This window comes from Rhinatrema bivittatum, chromosome 4 (genome assembly GCF_901001135.1).
Source record: "Rhinatrema bivittatum chromosome 4, aRhiBiv1.1, whole genome shotgun sequence".
Classification (NCBI taxonomy): domain Eukaryota; kingdom Metazoa; phylum Chordata; class Amphibia; order Gymnophiona; family Rhinatrematidae; genus Rhinatrema; species Rhinatrema bivittatum.
The window spans coordinates 119,728,969-119,746,543 of record NC_042618.1 but is presented as its reverse complement, the minus strand read 5'-3'; the positions used below and the strand labels follow the sequence as shown (position 1 = coordinate 119,746,543).

The following is a 17,575-nucleotide window of genomic DNA, read 5'->3' as shown; positions in this document are numbered from 1 at the left end:
AATAGGTTTAGGTACTTAACTTTGGTGCCTAAATTTAGGAGCTTGCCTTTTTTTTTTGTTTTTAATATCAGCCTGTTAGGAAAGAAAAAAGGAGGATTGACTTAACAGTTAACGGTCTGCTTTCCAGACCTTGACCAGATGTGTGTAGGGAAGAAAAAGGGGAAAACAGTGGTAAAACTTCCCCCTCACCCCCACCAAGTAAAACAAGATACAGAAATATGAGGTGACGCGAGCTTTCCTGTAAATCCCACTTCACTACCACTGCAGCACACAAATTCACCCTAGATAGAAAGTAGTTGCAGTAATGAAAACATAGTATCTAACTGCAATTTTTGTAGATCGTGACACCTTTTATTAAACCAAAAAAATTATGTTGTATTACAACAATGCATGTAGTACAACATCTTTTTAGCTAGGCCAGTAAAAGGTACCACAACATACAGAGACTACAGGTTTTTTTGCAGGAACAATATGGCCCTTCATTATACTATATGGGCCTTTTCATTACGAAGTTAGTGGGAAATGTATTTATTTATTTAACTTATATTCCGCTTTTCAGCACTTCAGAGGGAATAACATTCAGGTACTGTGGGTATTTCCCTGTCTCCAGATGGCTCACAATCTAAGTGTTAAACTAATATATGTATATGTAAGGCTTTTAGTTAAGGTCCCATTTTATACACATGGGATATTCCTTATTCTTTGTAATACTGTGTATATATATCTGTCTTTCAGAAATTACAGCCCCTACACTTTGGATCAAGCACTTAGTTATCAAAGACTCTAAATTGAACAACTCCAGTATGAGAAATTCAGGTACATTTTTATTTATTTATTTTTTGTGGATCACATGAAAACATGAAGCCTCAAGGATATTGTATTATTTAAAAACAGCGTCTTACTTCATTCTGTAAATAATGTGTATTATACACATTTCCTTCCTATGATGGTAAAATTAGAATTTTTTAAAAATACATATGCAACTGCACTTTCAAACTCTATCCCTCTCCTAAAAGTGCAATAGTTATGTAGTGATGAATAAATATATCTTTAGTTTGGGGTGGGCAGCTCCGGTCCTCGAGTGCCACAAGCCAGTCGGGTTTTCAAGTTATCCACACTGAATATTTATGAGACGAGGTTGCATGCGCTACTTCCATTCAATGCAAATTAATCTCATGCATATTCATTGTGGATATCCTGAAAACCCGACCAGCTTATGGCACTCAAGGACCCATGGTTTAGTCTAGGAACAAATGTGAAAGAAGAAACTATTGTCAGCTGTGCACTTATGTTCAGCTTTAACTTTATATTTTTTTGTCATGTTGAGATATAATATAAACAGAACATGCCATTGGTTCCAGCAGCTGCCTACTCCTGGGGGAATTCTGCGCAAAAGAATTAAAAATTCTGTGCAAAATAACTAAAAATTCTGGGCACCATATTTTAAAATTCTGCAGACTTTGTTTAGATAACACAATAAAATCACTTTCAATTATAATTTATCATGCAATATAAAAAAATTATTATTCACATGCAGAATTTTACAATTTCATGTGCAGAATCTTCCTATCATAAGTCCTGGCCGTTTCAGAGTGCTTTTCCCTCAGGCTTAACAACACTCCCCACCTCTTGCCTCCTTATAGCTTGAACTCCTTCCCCATGCTAGATCTCTTCTCCTTCTTGCATCAGTCCCTCAGTTCACTCATTAACGCCTTCCCCCAGGTTTAACCCCCTTCCGTCGCTTTCTCCCTCCATCTCTCTCACTGTCCCACCAGGCTCAATGCCATCATTCTCTATATCTTCTCCTGCCTTCCAGGGAACCCTTCATAAGGCTTGAACCCTTCCCAGTTCTCTCTCTCTCTGCTCCCCCCCCCAATTCTCTCCCCTTATCCCAGCAAGAGTCCTATCTTTCTCTCTGTCTCCTGCCCCGCTTTAGAAAGACCCCCAGATCTCTGCTACCTTTCCTCAAGCTCACTGTCTACCATGTTCATTCTCTCTCTATTGAACCCCTCTGCTCTCTTTTTTTGTTAGGGCCAGGCAGGCCAGTACCAATGCTGCATGCTCACCTCTTCTGCCCTGCATGGGCCAATAAAAATTCTCCCAATTCTCTTCCGGTCCACGTAGGCCAACCAGACACTTCTCCTTTCTCACGTCCAGGTGACACTGATGCTATTCCTTCTTCTCTTCCAGCCTGTACAGACCTCCACTGCTGTTGCTGCTGCTGCTTCCTGGTCCTTGTGCCTAATTCTGTGGGGCAAATGCAGAATTCTGCACAGGACGGGAATTCTGCACAAATTCTGAGTAACTGTGCAATGCATATTTCCCAGAGTAGTAAACTCCCAGAGAATTAAGAGCTTCTCTTAACCTGCTCAATTTGTAGAGTCTGCTGCCACCTTATTGTCCCACATGCTCAGTCAGTCAATAAGAGGAAATGCCATTTTGTAGGCATGGTACCAGGAATCCCAGGAAAAGCTGCAGAAGAAGTCCTAGTGACTGTAAAAGAGATGTGAGATTTCCTTAATATGAAGAAACTGTTAGAAATGGAGGCGTATGCGTGTGAAGTGACTACTCACTATAGAAACCACAAAAATCTTGTGTCCTGTGCTTCTTCCCCTTCTTTCTTTGCTAGCATATAAGATAGGAGAATTGTATTTGCATTGGAACTAGTTGGTGTAAAGATGTACAATCAGATAAAGCAAAAAAATCATTTTTCATTCAAGAAGCATGCTACTTGCTGTAGACGTTCCCCCATCTGTTGCAGCTCTCTTCATCTAAGAAGTCTTAGCTGAGCATCTGTTGCTTCGCCCGTATCTTGGCTTTTAAAAAATAATGTTAAGCTTTAAATATAATCTTCTATGCCCTGCAGTAATACACCTGGCATTTGCTTTTATTCTATCTGGAAATTTGTTGTAGCCTGGCAACATATTGTGTTGAGTGTTGAGACTTTTCCTCCTTTCTAGATCCTATTTTTTTCACATAATTTTTTAAACTATTTATCAATAAAATCTAAATCACTGAAGAGCAATTGAAATCCCATTAATCCACTTGAACCGAAGGAGCAGCTGGGTTTGTGGGAAAGTTGAAGGTAAGTTCATCTTTCCGTTAACATACCTCCTTTCTCTATCCCTCCCCCCACCCTTCGCAAAAGACTTCTCTGTGCTTTGTTTGCTTTGTTTGATGATCTAAAGAATTGCTTTGCTAGTCTTGGCTGCTGAAGCTTACGAACATCATCAAACTGTCATTTACTTCCTGCACCAGCCCCCAACAATCCCAGAGACCACATATGTTCTCCATAACTTTAGCAGATGGGATCTGCGCACATGTGCAGTGAAAGGTTAGCAGTGCAGAAGTATAGCCTTTCAGTTCTCCACTAGACAAATAGGTTTGTGAAGCACGTTCAGGACCATGAAACGCACACAAGTGTATCAGCTGATGGAGTGTTAAAGGACAAGGACAATGATAGCAGCATCATGCTCAGAGGTCAGATTTCAAGGCCGTTTACCCAAGCAAACTGTGATTTACCCAGGTAAGTTGGTCTGTCTGCCTCTCTCTGCCCAGCCTAAAATACACACAGGCTTCCACAGAGCACTATGTTTAACCGAGTTGTAAAGAGAGGGTGGTGGTGGTCCAGGTGTTAGGTTGGGGGAAGAAAATGGTGCACATGCACCTCATTTTCAAATGTTCACATGCTATTATGCACAGGCACACTAGGTCTCTGCCTGGGGCAGTAAAATTCTGGAGGCGGCAAAGTTTCTGCACCCTGCCTCCCTCCAATCCTATCTTCCACTTTCTCTCTGCCCGCCATAACTGCCGCTGCCCTCCAATCTGATTGCAATCCCATCCCTTCCGTTCACCTAGGCTTCCCATTCTTTCCCTTCCCCATCAGCCTCAAAGCTGCAGCTCCAATACAAGGAGCTGTGCCCCGTGCATGGGGACCGAGTGAGCCTGCGGTCTGGCACTCACAGGTTCCATCTCCCATACGTAAGCCCAGAAGGGGCGGGGACATGGCAGCCCCCGTGAGTGCTGGACTACGGGCTTCCTTTATCCCCATGCATTGCGCACACTGCCTTGTCAGAAGAGCAGCGTTTGTACCAGAGCTATAGTTTTGAGGTTGATGGGGCAGCGAGGAGGGGGGAAAAAAAAAAAAAAGAGAGAGCCAGGCTAGAGAGGATGGGAACTAAATGAGTTGGAGGAGGAAATCACAAGTCTGTGGGGATAGTAGTCTGGTGGGGGGTGTGGCGGCAGCACTGCTCCTGTACTAATAGCGTGTAGGGGCAGCAGCAGATATGTCCTACGTACAAATCTTCTTTAGGCAAGTTCATTTTAAAGAGAAACTATCTGAGTAATTCCCCTTTGAACTTGGGTACAAAATACGCCTGTTAAAAGTGTGCCTGCACTTTACATCTAGGTGGTATATCGAAAATGGCCCCCTTTTGTTGGTTTAATTAGACTCTGTTATTCTTTTAAGTGTTCTATTTTTGCCTCATTAGTAGAAAAGCCCTTCAGCAGATAAATAAGGTACAACAATATTGAGGGAGGAGTAAGGTCATCACTAGACAGATGAATGAGATAAAACATTACATGTTGGTGGAGTCATTAAGTAATTAATCAGTGAAACAATCTTTGCTTACCTTTGGCAGGGTCATCTGTCATCACCAATTCTTCAGTCATTTTATTTGCATCCTAAAGAACCTAACTTGTCCAGAAACAGGAGGTACAATTTCCTCCTCAGGGTTAATTATTAAAATGAAAGATGAAAAATTTAGCAGGACCAGCGTTTTAAATGCATTACATTGTACTGCTATTTATATTTCTATCAGCAGGATCATTACTAGAATAAACAGTGGCCTGGGTAGTCAGAGAGGAGGTTTTCTCCTTCTAGTGTCACTATTAGTGGGTGGGGGGGGGGGGGGGGTGAGGGCAAGGGGGAGTGGCTCCTTTCTGATTTCGCAGCTGACCCCGGGTGAGTGATGTGGTTGTGCTGGAGCTTGCTTACTTCCATCACTGTGGTGACAGTCTCATGCTGATGTATCATCCCCTCCCCCATCCTGGCACCCGAGCTGGGCACCTCCATACTCATCTGTTATGATGGCCTCATCTACCTGATACAGTTTGTTCATTTCCCTCACCTCTTCTCTGAGAGAATAGGTGAGAGTCCTGGATAGGGAGGGTTTGTGAATCAGTAAGAGCTCATTGCTCTTCTAAGTTTGCAGCACTGAATCTTTGAATTTTTTCTGTATTGAGGTTCATATTCAGTAGTAGGGCGATTAGTGGACAAGTTATCCAGCTAAAGTTAGCCGGATAACTTGACCCATATATTCAGTGGGATAAATGTCCCGCTGAATATACTTGCTTATACATGTAGCCGGATAATATTTTTAACATAAACAACTATATTTGATTATAGCCTTTTATGTTTTTAAGTTATCTGGCCATGTGTGACTGGATAACATGCTACAGGGCCTTAGACTTAGCTTTGGTGGAGGAGAAAGGGGAATGGGCTACTGATAATGCATCTTCTTAGGTGAGAACAGCGCTACTTAGCTGGATATAGTTTTTCAAGATATCCTGTTAAGTAGTGTGTTATCCGGCCAGGTAACGTTAGACCTGCCTCTGAGCACGTCTAATGTTACCCGGTTAACTATTATATTATCCATCTAAATGGATTTTGAATATGGACCTCATTCTGTTTGGTACAGTGAAACCTACAAAAATCATAAGTATTCATACATTTTTATTTCATTATTTTCATTTTTTCAGGTTTATCTCCATTTGAAAGTCCATTTTTTTTTTACTTACCATGCCATGTTTATGGAACATTCTATTACAGGCAAAAAAAAGAATTTGGGTTCATTCTAAATTGTTCCTCTTATTGCAGTATCACTGCCAAGAGCCCAACAAATGTTAATACTTTCCCCTGGTCATCTGAGGCTAACTTTCCTCAATTGATCCTCATTTACTGTAATTCTGTTAGATTGCAGAGAAGTTTGAGGTTTGCCTTTTACCTAGAATTACATAAAGCCTTACTAACCTGAATGTTTCTATTCCAAAGAAGTCCATAACTCCATCACCAGACCTCATATCCCATCTGAGCCACTCAGTTGATAAACTTCTTTCAGCTTTCATTACAGGAGTGGCCAACACCAGTCAACTTAGTAGACAAATGCTTGAGTACATTCTGTAGAAAGCTAGACAAAAGTCATTATCACTAGCACTTTTCCCCAGTCTTAGAGATTAAATTGCCCATTCAGCTTCCTGACTGGTTATTTTAGTATTGAGGAATTTAATATTATCTGAATTCAGAGTTTTCAGGAGGACTCCACTCAGAAATTCTTCAGTTAATTCCTTACAATAGTTTATTTCTGAAGCCTATAAGTTATTTTTATATTTCTAATGATTACCAACTGTTTTTAATTATTGGATGATGTTCTGTTCATCAGATGTTTTGAAATCTTTATTTTTTTTAGATTGGTTTTACTATTTTGATTAATGTTTTATATTTTTTGACTTTATTGTTTTATGTTTTCTGAGATATGATGATTCTGTTTTCCATTGTTGCAATGCAAAGTCTGGCTTGTTGCGGTTTCCAGTTCAGTGTTTGCACATTTCTGTTTATGCTTTATGGTCACTTTATTCTGCATTTGGTGATAGTCAAACTTTGTTCTGCGTAAGTGACTGAGGCGTGGTATATTGCTGGCATGCAATTTCTGTGAAGGGATCTACAGCAGCCTAGCTTGTTCTAGTTTCCTAATAGAAGGTGTATTGGTGTTCACTGAGATGAGGTATTCTTGCTAGCATGTAGTTTCTGTATAGGGATCTATAGCAGCCTAGGTTATTCTTTTTTCCTAATATGAGGTGTGTTGGTGTTTTAGGATCTGATGTACTATTTGCAGTGTTGCCTTTCATAGATGGCGTTGTTACTGTTTGAGTGATTGCTGTTAGTGTTGTATGGGAAGTTTACTATATTGTAACTATAATTCAGTTTACTCATGGCTTTCTGAGGGCCAAGCTCATGTCAAGCATGTCATGTGTTATAATAGGCCTAATACAGAGTGTGGAATGACGAGCAAACACACTATAAAATAATCATTCCAGCAGTTGTGTTGCAAGATGGGTACCAATGGTCATGAAAGAAAACCCAAAACAAGCAATTAAACAGCAAAGATTCAGTAGATCCAGGGTGTCAAATATTTATTGATACGTTTGTCCCCCGACACGGAACCGTGTTCCGCTAGGGCTGCATTGGGAAGGACGAGTTACATATAATATCATATCGGCGTAACGCCATTGAAAGAAGGCTCCATTCAATCATATAACCATCAAATTAACATGGGTAGTTATGGAAAATGAGGAACTGTGTAAGGAATAGGTGGTGAGACCAGTTCAAGCAAATTGCATGTGGAGGATGTGTTACTCAATTATGCACAAATGTGACAATTTTGTATCAAAGGGCCACACAAAGTGGCAATGTAAGCAAAGACATTCTGCCAAGAATAATGTTACTCAATACTTGCTGGGGGTAGTCAAGTCATCGATAGGCAAAGGGAACTGAGCCGGGACAGTTTCATTGTCATGTTGTACCAGGTTCGGCTGCAACTAAATTGTCAACACTTTCTCTAATATTTCTAAGTCAGGGCACTCACTGGTGGTTCCCTGTTGCACAGAGAGCATCCGAATCCGGGGATTCTGGGAAGGCAGCTGTATTCTAACAGGAAGAAGGAAAAGAGTGGGAGTGGAGTTTGACGGGATCCGGTAAAACTTTTAAAAAATAAATACAACTATTTTTGCCCATTTGGCACTGTTTCAAGTTTTCATTTTTATTTGGGGCAGTCTGTAGCTACAGGTATGAGGAATGCCAACCTGCTTATCCTCAAAGGAAGCAGAATTGCATATCTATAACAGGCGTTTTACAGGAACAGCAGCACAATGTCACGCCCCAGAAAACCTGCCAGCCTCCTCTTGGAGCTGGTTTCTCCAAGTTCAGCTGTCCAACTGTTGCAAAAATTCTTGAAAAAGTTGTCTTAGATCAACTTGATGAATATATTTGTGATCAGCAGCTGTTGGATGAATATCAGTTTGAGTTTTGTAAGAATCACTCGACTGAATATGTATTGCTTACTGTCATGGAATACTGGGTTGTCTTGATCAAGGTAGATTGGGCATTCTGGTCCAGTTAGATTTGTCCGCAGCATTTGACACCCTCCATCATGATATTCTTTTGAACACCCTACATTTGATGGGTATGGGAGGTAATGTCTTAAATTGGTTTCGATCTTACTTGGCTGAAAGGGACCAAAGGATTCAAATTGGGACACAACACTCTGATTGGTATGAAATCAAGTGGGGCATGCCGCAAGGTTCAGCTTTATCATTGATACTTTTTAATCTTTAACTGGTGCCTATAGAAGTAGTTTTCCAGTCTTTGAATGTCAAATATTTTATTTAGACAGATGACATTCAATTTTTTTTGCCATGCAACTCTAAGGGTGAAATTCCTGAAGATAGATTACAAGAGATCATTAAAAGGTTGCAGGTTTGGCTGGCTACCCATTGCTTATTTGTAAAAATGAGTAAAACTAAGATCTTATGGGTAGGAAAGGATGGTGATTTAAAGATGACGAATCAAGTGTGGCTATCTAATGATCTCTCAGTGCCAGTGCAATTGGAGATTAAGGGGTAGATTTTAAAAGGGATACGCGCGTACCCCTCGAAAACCTACCCCAAACCCCCCCTGTGCGCGCCCGGGATGCGCGTAAGTCCCGGGGCTTGCATGGAGGGGCGTGTCGGGGGGCGTGCTGGGAGTGACACAGTGTTTTGGGGGCGTGCCGGGAGTGTGGTTCCGGCCCGGGGGCGTTCCGGGGGCATGACAGCGGCCCCTGGACCAGCCCCCGGACCGGAACATGGAGCGCGGCAGCCGGCCCGGCACGCGCAAAGTTACACCTGCTTCGAGCAGGCGTAACTTTCGTGATAGAGGTAGGGGGGAGGTTTAGATAGGGCCAGTGGGGTGGGTTAGGTAGGGGAAGGGAGGAGAAGGTGGGGGGAGGGCGAAGGAAAGTTCCCTCCGAGGCCGCTCCGAGGCTGCCGATTTTGGGCAGCCTTGCGCACGCTGACCCTGGATTTTAATGGATAAGCACGGCTAGGCGCGTATCTATTGAAATCGCGCGTACTCTTGTTCGCGCCTGGTGCGCGAACAAAAGTACGCGTGTGTGCAGATTTATAAAATCTGCCCCTAGAGGTTTGGGAGTTTTTTTTTGGATTCCCAATTGTCTATGAAGCGGCGAATTTGCCATGTCATAAAGACAATATTTTATAAACTTAAGATGCTTTGTCCATTGAGAGTGTTTTTACCTCCAGTTTTTTTTTTTTAGAACAGTGTTACAAGCTGTGGTACTTAGCCATTTGGTTCACTGTAGTACTCTATACATTGGGCTCCTGGATAGGTTTTTGCGTGTGTTGCAGCTATGACAAAATTCGGCTGCGTGAACAGTGATCTCAAAACAAAGCATATATCCCTGGTTTAAGAGAATTACACTGGCTTCCAATAAAGTGGAGAAGTAAATTTAGGTTGTTAACTATTGATTATAAACTCATTCATAATCTTTCCCCTTGTGTATTACGAGATCTTATAAGATCTTATATCCCGGCACGCTCTTTGAGATCCATGAATTCACAATTGTTAGATGTTCTGCTAGTTAGGAAGTTTAAGTTGGTCAGAACTAGAGGGCATGTTTTTGCCGTTGTTGCTCGTAATGAGTGGAATAAACCCCCATTGGAAGTGAAACAGTTACAGGATATTAACATTTTTAGAAAGGCATTGAAGGCAGTATTTTATGAAGCTGCTTTTGGTTGAGTCGTGCTGTTTTCTTTTAATAATTGCTATAAAATTTAATATCTGTTTGGTTATGTCTTATGTTGTTTATGTATGTTTGGTTTTATCTATTTTATGATTGTTACTTTGTAATCCGCGCCAAACATTTAATGGAGGTAGCGGAATAAAAGTATTTAAAATAAATAAATACATGAAGGGGCCGACACATGGCAAATGGCATGCTGCACTTGCCCATTAGGGTATGCTTAAAATTTCTAAAATTTTGAAATCAAATTTCTGTGCTGGGCTCCATCTAATGTGCGAGGAATGATATCCTGCTTTCCTCAGAAAACACCTGTTACAGGTACGCAACTCTGCTAAATTTAAAAAACAAAACAAAACACAGTAATACAATGAGCCTCTGTAAGATGGGAAAAAAATGGGGCCAACAGGGAAGTTTAAAATATAACTGCAAGAGCAGCAGGAGTGAATAAATACTGTACAACCTCTATATTTTAACACATGACATTATTGAAAGAAAGAATGAGTCATCAGTTAAGGGTCTGCAGCTGAAAACAGTCTCTGCCCTTCTAAAAATGTTATTTATTTCCAAAACACGTCCTGTGGATTTGTGCCATTCCCATGAAGGTCACACTATTAGACTTTGGCATCTGATAGGACTCATTAATAGCCTTTAAATTCATACAGGTGAGTTTTAAAAGGAGTTACATGTGTAAATTTTAAAAACACATTTACTCGTGTAAAGTTCACTTACATGGATACATCTTATGGACAATTCAAGGGTATATATTGTAGAAATTTTCAAAAGCCCACATACACGGGTAAAGTGCATTTACACTTGTAAAACCCAATTTTAAGTGTTTAAATGCTTTTTAAAATCAGGCCCTAAGCTTCAGGGGCAATACAGCTAAGAACCAATGAAAACTGCAAATAAACTCAAGAGAATTTTTTTTTATTTTTTTTTTACAGTTTCTTTAAATTCCCCTTTCATATCCCATTTAAGAAAAATATGGAGCAATATAATGTACTGTTCCTTTAAATTGTTTTAAGAAAGGATAATGAAAGAAAATTAAGTGTAGATAAATATTAGAGTATAATAATCCTTTGTAAAGTATGGAAATAAAAGCTGTTTTACTATTAATGGATTCTTGTGCAAGTGGACAAGTGCAGTGAGAATCACAAGATAGTGGGGTGACCCCGTGTTTCCTTTCTTTGTACATCACATATGATTAACAGCTGTTGTTTCCTCTATGAGAAGCTCCCACATGTGCAGCAATTCTGTTGATATGCCCCCAGTGTAACTCATTGATCTGGCACTGGAAATGTATAACAAAATGAGAGAAAAGCATAGAAAAAATGAGACTTACAATGCTGTTTTTTTTTTTTTTTAAAGAAATAATTCATAACTACAAATGTATACATGTTTTAAATAAACTATGAGCCTCACTTTCTCTATATTTTTCTCAGTGAGTTTTGTTCTGATCATGAACTAAGCTCAAATCGATGATCTGCTTTGGTTCTGAAGTACAATTTTGGACTGCAAAACTGTTAGGTTTGGGTCCTGCTATCCTGTTTAAAATGTACATAAAACAATACAGAGTGCAGTTGATCCTTCATCTAAATGTAAGTGCTCTGCATTATGTACTTTCAGTAAAAGTGCTGAGGGTAGGGAATACAAAATAAAACACACAGATTGATTCAAAATTAATAAAATGTTGATTAGCAAAGCAGAGTAATTATGAGGAAAGAATTAAAGTTAGATTAACAGGAACAGTGAATGCTGCTTGTGGTAACTCAAGCGATAGTAGCTTGGAGACAGCCAGAAGAAAACAGGCAGACTTTGGCTGTTCCTTAAGTGCAGTTTATTTACAGTGAAAATAAAGGAAAATGTAGTGCACAGCCAAACAAAACAACTTAAGCAGCTCACCTTGGCTTCATGTATCTCACAAATAACAAAGGATGGTGCAAAACAAAAAAATCACTAGTAGGCAGCTCATCTTGACTTCAGGTAAGTCCTAAACTTAAATCTAGCAGGTCTTCACAATTGTCACTCTCAAACCTTAAACGTAGCAGGTCTTCTCATACAGTGGGACTCTTTCTTCCCCGGGGCCCGCTTAACTCTTCTAGGCCCTGAGATCTTATACTCTGGTAAAGGGCTCTTCCCTTCACCCAGGATTCCCTGTGGTCTCAACCTTGAAGAGAACCAGGCGAGACTGGTGGTGCCTGGTTCCTTAAGGTGGTCTGAGGGAGTTTTCAGTATACTCCCTCACACTGCTAATTGGTCAGAAATCTAGGAGAGAAGATAAGAGAGCAGAAAGCTTAAATGGAGAGAGGGGAAGGCTCTTTCCAGAAGGAAAATGCAAAGGCCAAGAACAATTTATAGTAATGGATCTCCAGTGTAGGTACAGAATGCATCTTTAGTTTAGATTTGAGATACTGTACCTTATTTAATACAGATTTTTTTCTTAGGCACAGAATGGGGAAAAGTTTTTTTTTAAAATAAGGCCCTGTAACTTTTGATTTTATAAACAAAGGCTTTCATAGCCTTCTCTCACAAACTTGCCAAGTACGTCTGAATATTTGCTTTTTACACTGTATACAGTATGGGCCGGATTTTAAATGCCCTGCGCGTGTAAATCCGGCCGGATATACGCGCGCAGGGCCCTTGCGCACCGGCGCGCCTATTTTGCATAGGCCGCCGGCGCGCGCAGAGCCCCGAGACGCGCGTAAGTCCCGGGGCTTTGTAAAAGGGGCGTGTTGGGCGCGTGTCCTAAATGACGCGGTGTTTCGGGGGTCTGACGCGGCATTGCGGGGGCGGGCCCGGGGGCGTGGCGCCGGCCTGGGGGCGTGGTCGAGACCTCCGGACCAGCCCCCGAGTCAGGTGATGGCGCGCCAGCAGCCCGCTGGCGCGTGCAGATTTACGTCTGCTTTTAGCAGGCGTAAATTGTGCAACAAAGGTAAGGGGGGGTTTAGATAGGGCCGGGGGGTGGGTTAGGGAAGGGAAGGTGGGGGGAGGGCGAAGGAAAGTTCCCTCCGAGGCCGCTCCGAAATCAGAGCGGCCTCGGAGGGAACAGGCAGTGTGCGCTGGGCTCGGCGCAAGCAGGTTGCACAAATGTGCACCTCCTTGCGCATGCCAACCCTGGATTTTATAAGATACGCGAGGCTACGCGCGTATCTTATAAAATCCAGCTTACTTTTGTTCGTGCCTTGTGTGCGAACAAAAGTACGCGCTCGCACAAAATTATAAAATCTACCCCTATATGCTCTCAGTGGACATTTTTCACATTTCAACATAGTCACAATTAAAGTTTGGTCCTTAACTATAGCTTCTCTGCAAACAGCTGAAAATACCAACTATTTTATCCAAGCTCCACAGAAGTCCCCATCCCCAAGCTGACCTTCATACTAATTTTTATATATGACAATCCCATAATAAACTCTTACTGGCTTCAATCTTGAAAACTCCCCTACTGCATTTTACATCTACTTAGTGGTATGTTTGTGCTGGGTCATGCCGGGTCACCGACCCAGAAGGCAGTGCATGTGGTGGCAATGAATTACTGGGGACAAGAAAAAGTGCCAATTGCAGGCTGCTGCTCCTGCACCTGCATGTCCTCTTGCTTGCCCGATGAGAAAGTCAGTGGATTATGGCCCCAAAAGCCTGCCATCCCTTCAGCTGGGAGCAAACTGCCAAATTTATCTTTTTCTCCTCTGCCCCTCCTCGGAGCCTGTACAGTTGCTAAGGAAGATCGGACTGCCCCCCCCTTCAGCCTACATGCCACTGCCACTCTGCTAGTCTGATCCCATCCTACCCCCCCCAGGAGTCTGCACTGCTGCTGTCCCAGGCTAGAACTGAAGAAAAGCAAGGCAATCACAGACTGCTTATCTCTCAAAGCCTGTACTATCACTGCCCCGAACTGAAGAGCAGTTGATTCTAGGCATGTGCATTCATCCTGTTTCGGGGACAATAAATCCCCCCTGAATTTCAAAGGCCCGAACCGTGGGAAATACGATATTTCCCGCAGTGGGCCAAAAACAAATCCCTAACTGAAAGGTTTGGGCTTTGCACATCACTAGTTGATTCCTCCTCTCCCCCGCCCCGGAGCATGTACCACTGAAGGAAATCTCTGCTGGGCCTGTGATGGCTCATCCTGCTGGACATTGAAGAGATGAAATAGGCCCTTAGCCACCACAGCAGTTAGGTGGGGTTGGGAGGAGAAACATGGTCTTGTGAAGAAAAGATGGAAGAAAGTAAGTGCACCCCTTTTCTCCACTTTTCCCTTCTCCTTGCCCCCAGCACCTCCCAGTCTGGCATCTATGTTTTTATAGATCACTACTACATCTACTATTACATTGTTTGTGGTTTTCTTTGCTCTCCAAAACAATCCCCAATATGATACAGAAAATGCACACTTAATCCCACATGCAATTAAATCAGGCATTTGAAAGCTACAGAAATGGCCATTTCTAGAATATTTCCAGCATCATCTGTAATTGGGCAAGTTCTCCACAAAACATTTGGTGTTTCTTTTTGCTTACAACCCATATACGAGTTTCTAAACCCATCTATTCAATCTTGCAGCCCAGTGGGTCTTTCTGTATGCAGCTAGAAGTGAGAGCAGTAATGGGTATATTGCTTTGTAGTGGGTACGTTCAGGGGACAGATATGGGAGATGGGTGTTTGGCAGGACAGGAGGTCGGGGGTGAGGTGAATCTCTGTCCAAAGCCCTTCCCAGACTGGCAGTCATGAAACCATAAGTAATGTTCCACCAGAGAGCAGTTAATCTCTGCTATGAAAAGGTGCAAAGTAGACAAATGGGAAAAATGTACAGGCTAATAACTCATGTGAAACTGTAGGTGCTAAAACTATGTGCGGTTATAAAAATAAATGAGGCTGCCTTTGGCATGGTATAATAAACCATTCCTAAAGAATCTGAGCTCTCTCACTCCCCAGAAAACAAGAAAAAATAAAATAAAAATATAAAGAAAACAAATCAGTTAAGAAAAATAGTTGTGATCCGTTCTCTAGTCTAGAGCAGTTCAATGGAAAGAGAGAGAATGGCACAGAGGAGACGTGCATTTATTTCTTGGACCTAGAAAGATATAGAACTCATTTTATGATTTTCAATTAATTAATTTTTTAAAAATAAGGTCGTCTATATTCAGCTGCATGCAGCAGTGCTAGTTAGTCAGATAAACCTATCCAGCTAACTAGTGCACTCTATTCAGCAGTGCAGCCATGCCACTAAACATACCCGGCTGTCTTAAAGTTAGCCAGATAAACTGACTAACTTTAGGACAGCCCTATGCCCAACCAGAGTTGGCCGGATAATTCTGCTGGCTAACTCTGAATATTGAGTTAGCCAGTTAACTTATCTGGTCAGCTTGACTCCTCCCCTTTCCGCTCAATCCCCACCCTTGACTTAGCCAGCTAAACACTTAGCTGGATAAGTGATTTACCCAGCCAAGTGGCGCCTGCTGATCCTAGCTGGGTATACATCCATGCCACTTAGCCGGATAAGTGGCATGGCTGAATATCTGGCTAAGTGCCGTTTTGAATATCAGCCTCAAAGTAAGTTGTAGAGGTTGTTATTTTTTTTTTTTTTTTTTTGCAGTAAACCCAGCCATTGGAAAAAAAAAGGGCAGTGTGACAAATCTCTGGGATTATTCATTGCTTTTGGTTCTTTGACTCTAAAGTCTTATTTTTATAGAAATATACTATAGAAAGCATTTAACAAATATGAGTTATCCTTTTCTTGTTTAATAACATGACAGGGAATTTCTGATCCTCCCCCTCTCCAATCACACACTTTCACATGATACATGATGGAGGATTTTTGGCTCCTGAGTAGGAGTGCTCTGATTGTTTGATCATATGGGATGGCATAAGCACAGAGGATCTTTAGTTGCTAAAAGTGGAAATGACCTATCAGCACATATTTAAGTGTTCGTAGCGCACTGTTCACAATTGATTCAACAATTGGTGTTGGGGCTGCCAGAATGTATGGCAAACAGGTAACCCAGGAGTTTACTTAACTGTGTATGTCTGACAGGCTGCAATTCTAAAATCAACTAGTAGCTGAGTTGTAACTGAAACACAGGCACCCAAGTAACCAAGTCTGTCTGGCAGGTTATAGAGGGGACCTAGGAGTCTTGCTAGTAAAGGTATTTTTTTTAGATCAAATTGTGATACTATATTCAAACTAGCAGCTAAGTGTGTCTGACAGGCTGTCCTATTGACTATACCTCCAAAGTTAGCCGGATACCAAACAGCACTAAGTGCCTGTACTTAAATATAACAACCTTACCTATGAAAGAAAAGTACAAGTAGAAATGTGAAAAAATGAACTGAAGTGGAAACTGCAAAAGCCAGACTCTGTATGTACTGCAACAATGGAAAAATGGAAACATTGCTATTCCACATAAACTATCAAATGATAAAATAAAGAAAAATAAAACAATAATAGTAAAATCATATTAATAAAAAGAATATGTCAAAACAGGTGAAAAATAGAACATTAAAAAATGTAAAACCCTCACAAAATACAGAATAAAAAGAACATAATGTATAAGTAGAAATGTGAAAAAATAAACTGAAGTAGAAACTGCAAAAGCCAGACTCTGTACGTAGTGCAACAATGGAAAAATGGAAACATTGCTATTCCACATAAACTATCAAATGATAAAATAAAGAAAAATAAAACAATAATAGTAAAATCATATTAATAAAAATAATGTGTCAAAACAGATGAAAAATAGAACATTAAAAAATGTAAAACTGATAAAAATTTTAAAAAATGTTCCAAATACCAAACAATTTTCAAAACAGCAATCACATCAAATAACACCCAATGATTAAAGCTAACTAAGGCCTGGATTTTCTAATGGCGTATGGCTTTCTGACTCCCAAGGTGATGGTGGGCGGGGGGGCGAAGCGAGGGGTGGGCCTGCGAAAGCCGGAAGCGATCGCACCACCACGGTGTTATCGCTGCCGGCTTTCACACCCAATAGTGCCACCGGTGGCGATAATGCCGCCAGTGAAGTTACTGCCGCATCCGCCCCGACTCTCTTCCGGTGCTGACTCCGCCCCAACTCCTCCTCTTCCGGTGCCGACTCTGCCCCTAACTAGCTATCGCATGCGAAAAAGGATAGAAAATGACTCCCTAAGATTTAAAAAAAAAAAAAAAATCATTCAGTCTCCATACTTGTGAACTTTTCATTTACAGATGTCCTGAGATTATTGTGGATTAGCAGATGGGGTGGGGAGGGTGGGCTATTGTGCACATACTTTCCCCTCTCTCTTTCAAATATACACTCTCTCTCTTGCACATTTATTCTCTCACACAAGCTCCCTCTCTCTCACTCACTTATGTATGCACACATACACACACACATTTCCTCTCACTCACTCACACAGGTTTCCTCTCTTACTCAAACACACAGGATCCCTTTCTTTGTTACTCAAACACTTTCTTTATCATTCACGCAGGCTCCCTCTCTCTCTCTGTCTCTCTCTTTCACTGTCTTACACACACCCTCACTCTCACATACACACTCTGTCTCTCTTTCTCTCTCATACACACACCATGGCTTCCTCCCTTTCAAACACACATACACATCCAGGCTTCCTCTCCCTCTCATGCACACATATACAGGCTTCCTCTCTCTCATACACATTCAGACATATCCAGGCTTCCTTTCTGTCACACTCAGCCACACATGAGAGATCTAGTGTGAGAGAACAAG

The 17,575-nt window shown here is 41.5% G+C and overlaps 1 protein-coding gene across 6 annotated transcripts in view; it reads left to right on the top strand.

Moving 5' to 3' along the window:
* The window catches only part of SMOC1 (SPARC related modular calcium binding 1), a 522,950-nt gene that overhangs the window by 391,534 nt on the left and 113,841 nt on the right, over nt 1-17,575 (top strand). For all 6 annotated transcript variants that reach the window (XM_029598790.1, XM_029598788.1, XM_029598789.1 and 3 more), the window contains exon 7: nt 736-816. In XM_029598790.1, the coding sequence (XP_029454650.1) occupies nt 736-816 (81 nt within the window). The remainder of the gene's footprint in view (nt 1-735; nt 817-17,575) is intronic.